The sequence below is a fragment of the Electrona antarctica genome, assembly GCF_951216825.1.
Source record: "Electrona antarctica genome assembly, chromosome: 1".
Lineage (NCBI taxonomy): Eukaryota > Metazoa > Chordata > Actinopteri > Myctophiformes > Myctophidae > Electrona > Electrona antarctica.
Window position 1 is genome coordinate 39,675,252 of NC_136806.1, and position 7,262 is coordinate 39,682,513.

General features: G+C 44.1%; 1 protein-coding gene across 1 annotated transcript; it reads right to left on the reverse strand.

The window, feature by feature from the left end:
• Positions 1–709: 709 nt before the first annotated feature.
• sh2d1aa (SH2 domain containing 1A duplicate a) lies at positions 710–4,441 on the reverse strand (the record flags this gene model as incomplete). Its single annotated transcript, XM_079500537.1, has 3 exons — positions 710–1,312; positions 3,603–3,666; positions 4,305–4,441. The coding sequence occupies 3 exons, from the start codon at positions 4,439–4,441 to the stop codon at positions 1,067–1,069; spliced, it is 447 nt and encodes a 148-aa protein (XP_079356663.1). The 3' UTR covers positions 710–1,066.
• Between the last annotated feature and the right edge of the window lie 2,821 nt (positions 4,442–7,262).

The following is a 7,262-nucleotide window of genomic DNA, read 5'->3' on the forward strand; positions in this document are numbered from 1 at the left end:
ACAGAAACAAAGCACAATATTTGTTGTCAACTTATGTATGCAGTAATGGATATTAATGTGTCAGCACTTGAATATTTCAGTGCCGCGGCCTCTCAGCACATGGGGCTGTGTTTCCTCGCCACGTTGCACAAATTAAACTGTCCCGCATGGTGAGTTGTAACCACGCTTGGAGACCAATGAATAATCACCCCCCATTCCCCCCGAAACCCCAGCTGAATTAGTGCAGTTTTAACTTAACCACTTAAACCCCAGCATCTTTATTGTGGGAAAAGCTTCAGCAGAAAATAGCTGATTGACAAGCGGTGTGAGCTTGCCGATCGGCTATTTTGAGCAAACGCTTTCCCCACAACAACAGAAAACAGAAAATACACTGGTATAGAGCCCTGAGGGACTCTGTTCAGTGGGCCTTAAGTGGTTAAAGCAAAACAGTAGGCTGCACACACAAACTAGACACAAACCGTGTGTGCATGGCGCCCTGCTCCTAACACATAGCAGCAAATAAGCAGCATTACTATTTACATTTCACAGTAGTGGTTCCCAACCTTGCGTGCGTGCGTGCGCGCGTGCGCGTGTGTGTGTGTGTGTGTGTGTGTGTGTGTGTGTGAGAGAGAGAGAGAGAGAGATAGTGAGTGAGACAAGATTTGACTAACATCCTTAGAGTATATATTAATTTAAGACGTCACAGAGAGGAAACACTGAAGCGCAATGGACATGGTGGCCGAAAGTGGTATTGCAGCTTCGAGCGGCATTGGGCCTTACGTGAACGCACTGGCTCGCGCTGCGAGCCAATACACAACGGCGGCGCTCGTTCATTACACGCTCGCACATGCACGCACGCACGGTACTCGTTCAGGTTTTCGGCCCGGCACGTTCACATATGGCCCAATTCCATCCCAGAATGCACTCTGTTCCATTCCCGGAAGAAGGGGTGAACTCGCCTCATGCGCTGGGTGAGAAAGTGCAAGTGGATGGGTGTGTTGTATATTGGTGTCAGCAGGTGTTGGGTAATGAGCTGTAGCTGTTGAAGGCAGGTCGTGTGTTGTTTGTTGTGTTGTTTTGAACCCTCTTACGGCTCCGTTCTTTTTGTCCCTGAGCAGACGACTTTGAGGGCGGCGACCAGCGGCTGCTGTGACTTAGTGATACTATTATAGAGTGTCTCTGTCTCGGGTTGTGCAGCGTGTGTGTGGTGTGCCCGTCTCTGGGCAGTGAGGGGATAGAGCAGAGGCATGACGATCCCCTGGTCTGGCTTCTGGTAGGCTGCTATCAAGTTCTGGATTTTCCGGAAATATCGCTTCTGCACACCGGGCGCGGTCTGAAAGAGAGACGGACAGGAAGGTGTATACGTGCACTGATCACCGTCCCCACGCCAAACGCCCACAGGGGACGTACGGCATGCACGGCAGGACAGTTTTGCCTTAATGGATACAGAGATACACTGTGAATACAAAATGGCTCCCTTTTCACTGTCACTTTGCTAGTGGTTTTCCATTTGAATTCAAAGCTAGGGAATCATGCGTGACAGTTCTGCTGTCTTCTGGACTATGTCCTTACTATCACTAAAGCTAAAAATACTAATTACCACCACATGTACAAAGATGGTGGTAGAAGCTACTGGGAGGACTGAGACAGTTATTTCACCCTTTGTGTTTTCACCTTTAGTTTAATGTTTTATGATCTGTGTAGTTGCTTTGCCCTCCTCGTCTTTGTTTCTCATTTGTTCATGCTGTAGGTCTCTGGGAGGTTGGTGAATTCATCAGAATGATTGGGGCGCACCTGGTCCCAGTGTTCACTGCCTTTAAAAACCCTGCCTCTCTGGCCTGCAGGCTTTTCAGTTCATTTGCTTTGCGTCTCATGCACTCCTTACAACATTTTGCAATTATGGATAATGATTAATCAGTTCACTTTATGTCACAACTAACTTTCTACAGCAATGTGTTACTACTTACTTGCAGTCTGAACTGCCTCACCAACTGCTTTTTACACATTTTAGTTGTGTAGCAGACCGTGTGTTTAAAAGAAAATCTAATGCATTCATATCCACTTCGACTCAAAAGTACTCCATTCTCACACCGTGTAAAATAAAATCAACATTTGTTTTCCGAGCGTGAACGCAGTTGCAACAGCACAATAATTGATCAATGAAATAGTATTTACTCCTTCGGTTTGAGTTAAGTATAAAGCGTAGTGGGGTAATGCCTTATTTTGTTTGCCTCGTAGAGTTAATCTTCAGGCTATAACAAGGGCTTTCGCAGTGAAATTGGATCTATTGTGTTTTCCCACTGCTAAGCTGCTGTGTTCTCCTCGCTGGCTCTCAGCAGGGCTTTAAAGATTGCCTAATGCGTCGTACTCGCTGCGGGAATAATGTTACATATTTTGATCTTTAAACATTTTTTTTTGGGGGGGGGGGGGGGGGGGGGGGTGAATATGTCTTTAAACAATACTTATGTGTGTTCTTCTCCAGTTAATTCTCACGGCACAACAATGTCACAGAGTTTCCTGTTCCGCTTAATAGAACCGAGTAAATTGCAAACTGCAAACTTTGCCCCTGTGTTTCTAAAAGGCAATCTTTCCACAGGCATAAACAAGATAAGTTAGAAGACACATTACAGATGCCATCTTGAAGACAAAAAATAAACAAGTAAAGTTTATCATTAAATATTTCCCAATGAAATTACGGAAGTGTAGAAAAGTATTAAGATTGTATCAAGTTATCTGCGATCCTCTAGAAACAACCATAATATGTTTTCATTTTGGGCCACTATCAATCACCGGAAGTGGAGGTGTCGTATTTGAGCACCTGTGTGAATATCAAATTGGGTTTTGAAGACCTTTAGAAATCATTTGTAATACAAATGGCTGAATATTGATATTTTCTAAAGCACCACACTTTGAATCCTTCCCTCATTCACGGCCATCGCCATAACGTTACCTCTGTTTCCCCAGAACATTTCATTAAAGTGATTGATGTCCCACATGAATAATGTAAGCTGTTATTGGGCTTGTGGGTGGAAATTGGTTGTAATTCGGGTGTTTGGGCTCTCTTCCGTTGGCGCTGTCAGTACCAGTGAGGGGACCAGAAATGTACTTACAGAAACATCTAACTTAGTTGTCAACCTGAGACACAGTCCTCTGATGTTTCTGTGTGTACTCACACCTCTGGGGTGTTTGCCAGATCTCAGTGCTCAATTACATATCCCATCAGAAACGCTGTCAAACGTGATTCTTCACTTCCCGTCGGCGCTGTGTATTTATTAATGCAGATGCTATGCTAGGCTTCTCCCATATCAGAGAGAGAGAGACGAGCTGGAGGAGTGGTATCTCCATCTTGCCACTAAAAGAAAGCAGCGTGTGAACCCATTTGTCACTTCTGTCAGTCCTCAAACGCTTGGCCTTAAATTCATACGGTAGCTTGCTGAATTTGTTTTTGCGCTGACACAACCTCTGTTTTCTCCTGTCTGTGGTACATGTTGTGTGACAGATGGGGTGGAACACAAGGCACGCTCTTTTGGGTTAGTGGAGTTATTGTGTTTTGGTTTTTCGAGGTAGCCTATATACGTAATTACAGAAAAAAGGTGCATAAAAGGAAATGTGAACTGTCTCACTTCTATTGCCCAGGAGCCTGCCTCGTCCAGGTAGATTCTGTACGTGTAGACGTATCCATTGCACCTACACACACACACACACACACACACACACACACACACACACACACACACACACACACACACACACACCACACCACACCACACCACACCACACCACACCACACCACACCACACCACACCACACCACACACCATAACAGCGAGATGAAGTTTGCAGTTTAACCCTACTGTGAGTAGAAAAGCCCCCTGCAGATCTGAACTCATTTCAAAACAAACAGAAGGCTTGATTTGGACTCTCAGACACTGTTTGGTTTTAATGCTCGAATGGAAGTATTGTGTGTGTGTGTGTGTGTGTGTGTGTGTGTGTGTGTGTGTGTGTGTGTGTGTGTGTGTGTGTGCCTGTGAAATGCTCATATGTACAGAACTAGCACTTGAACACATCCAGTGGTGAACTCAGTATTATTTACTATATCGTGTGCGGGATCATTCATTTTCAGCCTCACCCAGCTGATGGCTGCTCAGATGGTCATGATCGGCTGAAGAAGGTAATTGTCTTGCTCATGCATGAGACATTTCAACATGTATGCTGGGCTAGTGACCTTCTGATTAAAAGAGAGCTACGTCTTTGCAAAATGCATTTACTCATGGGGGATACATTTGAGGACATAGGGAATGCGTGAAACACATGTTGTATACTCACAGCACACACAGACAGTACACGCCTGGTACCGAGTCACTGTTTCGCACCAGGTAGCATCCTTCTCGGCCGTCCTGCGCTAGGCGCATCTCTCCTTCGTCCATGCCGATGTCTCCATGGTACACAGACAAGTCGTCCATCGTCACAACCTTTATCCAGAGGCCGAGTTAGTTGCAGTCCGATCCGGTCAGGCTCTGGAACACACCAGGATCACGCTGAAGGCAAAGCTGTTCGGTACCACGCTTGGCAGTCAGTAAGTAAACCTGAGATCTAGCAAGTAAACTTTATGATTGTTCCACTCCCTCTGCAATGCTCTCTGTCTCTGTCTCTCTCTCTCTCTCTCTCTCTCTCTCTCTCTCTCTCTCTCTCTGTCTGTTTCTGTGTGTCTCTCTTCCACACTTTTTGCTCCCCCCCTCTGTCTCGCTGGCCTACACAGATACACACGCACGCACGCACGCACGCACGCACGCACGCACGCACGCACGCACGCACGCACGCACGCACGCACGCACACACACACACACACACACACACACACACTGTCTGCTTGGTGCATACTCTATACATCTCAGGAAATGGGTACGCTTCAACAGGAAGAACCTTCAAAAGAATCGTAACTGAATATTCACACAAAGGAGGATATATGAAAAAAAGCCACTTCAGCCCCTATTGTACAGGAAAGACTATTCTACGTACAGTTGTCATGCTTGTAGCGTAATCACCTCCAGGCTACACTGCGTTTTACCCAACAGGAAGCCTGCTTTTTTCCACTGCAGTGTCCATAAATTGAGTTTAATAGTTTTGCTTTCTAAATATGAAACTATTGACGCAAAACCCTTCCCATTATCTTCGCCGTGTGAAAAGTAGCATTCCTGGCGTGGCTTTATGTAGATTTAACGTCTTACTACGTTGTTTAGGTTGAAGAAAGGATTTTGCATATCGTCATGCTGTGCTGTTTGTTTGTCATGTATGTTTCTTCATGATTTAATGCCCTACTTCACCAATACAAGTGTGTTGCACAAAAGTAGTTAAGTAATGTTGTGAGCTTGTATAGGTCGGTATAATAATGTTTATAAAATTATAAAAAGGAACGGTTTTTGTCATGCAATGTTCAGGGGTCATCGCCAAGCTGGCTTGTAGTGGACATTTTTGTCAAAATTCTATTTTTGCCATAGACATACAAAATGAGTTGACAAGTTGACAACACATATTAAGAGCTAGCCCTAAATAACCATTATGGAACAAAATGGACCCGCATTTGGTAAAATTTAATTTTTACACACTCAGAGTTAAGTGGGTCCTTCCAAATCAAACGTTAGAAAACCACTGTCATACATATTCTGAGGAGAACCTGGAGACTGACATTCAGTAATTGGGTCTTAAAAAGAACATCATGTTATGTAAAAAAATAAAAAATCGATTTTGCGACGGACAAGGCCAAGTCTTGCCATGGACATTTTGTCCGTGTACAGACACATTTATGACTCCTGTCAATGATATGCAGACCAAGGTTTGACTGCTGATTTCCTGCATATGATGTGTGATGTTTATTGGTTACCCTTGACCACACGACCACACCGCAGTACTCAAGGACATCCCGTTGACTTTAACACTGATGAGCGGTTTAATGAAGCCAGGGTTCCATTATCTAATAACACTAAAAGCCTTTCTCAATGTCTGTCTTGTGAGTTGGACATTCTTACTTTTTTTAATTAATAAAATGTAATTTTGTCCAATCTGTATGGAGTATGTTAATACTGTAATAATACAAAATATAAATCACTTGTGCAGGAAACCAGGTTCCTAGAATACACTGACACCACGCTAGACAGGAACGCCCAAAAACGTCACATCCGGTTTTAGCCTGGGGTAAGAATTTTCTATGGCTGCCAATGCAACTTGGTCCAATCCTTAATCACATACGGACAAACATCTATGCCGATGCTATCTAACTTGCGGAGGTAGCGTGCCTTGTCCACGGGCAACAGATCTTTCAACGTATGGCATTGCAAATACGTTTGATAATCGCTACTCTGCTCAATATTGTTTTGAAAATGCAGCAAATTGCATTGCAGTGAACGAGCGCAAATCACAACTTCCCCCGGTTGTGGGCGGAGTCACAGTTTGAGGCGCTGTTTACGCGCCGTGGTGTCAGTGTATAGGGAAGTTACATAGTGCAGCTTTAACCACTGCTTAAGCCAATGCAGATCTGCTCTTTTCTAGGGATGCACTGTTTGGAAAATTCTGGGCTGATAGTGATTTTAAAGTTTAAAAATAGCAATTTGGCTGATAGCCGATGCATGCTGGTTTGTTTGTTTGTTTGTTTGTTGTTATTCATTCCCCCTTTGTGCCAGGAAAAGGACTCCAGTACATTTTCTTTTATTTATTTATTTGCCTTTTTTTGGTGGAAATGGATGCCTATGACTCACCCATGCATGTAATAATATAGGCGCGCTAGATTAAAAGTGCCAGTTTTAAACTCGGGCATCTCTCTTGTTGATTGGTTGGATTTGCATTCAGGATTTGTGCCTCTTGTCTGTCTGCAAAGATTATTCACACAGCCAGATGCTCCTGTAGTGACCCGCGGCTCTTGACTTAAACCGACAAGGTTAACTCTGTGATTGTTGGCCTGCCGGTTTAAAAAAAAATCACAAAACATTCATTGGACTCTTTTTGTGTCATTGTTATTCTGCTCATGACTCATCATTCGTGTCGGGGCCATTTCTCCCCAGGCTCTGACAAATAATGAGCTGCACTCACAATCCCACCACATCTGTGGCACTACAGTGCCACCCAGTGGACGAGCAATGTAGAGCAATGTGTCTAGAGGAACCTCATGAGCTTTTGTGTTGTATTTTTCCAACAGACCAATGGTGAATGCTTCTGAATGTTGCTTCTTATTCTTCTGTAAGTGTGTTCTTTATTGGGTTCCATTTGTACTCTCTCAGATATAAATCACCA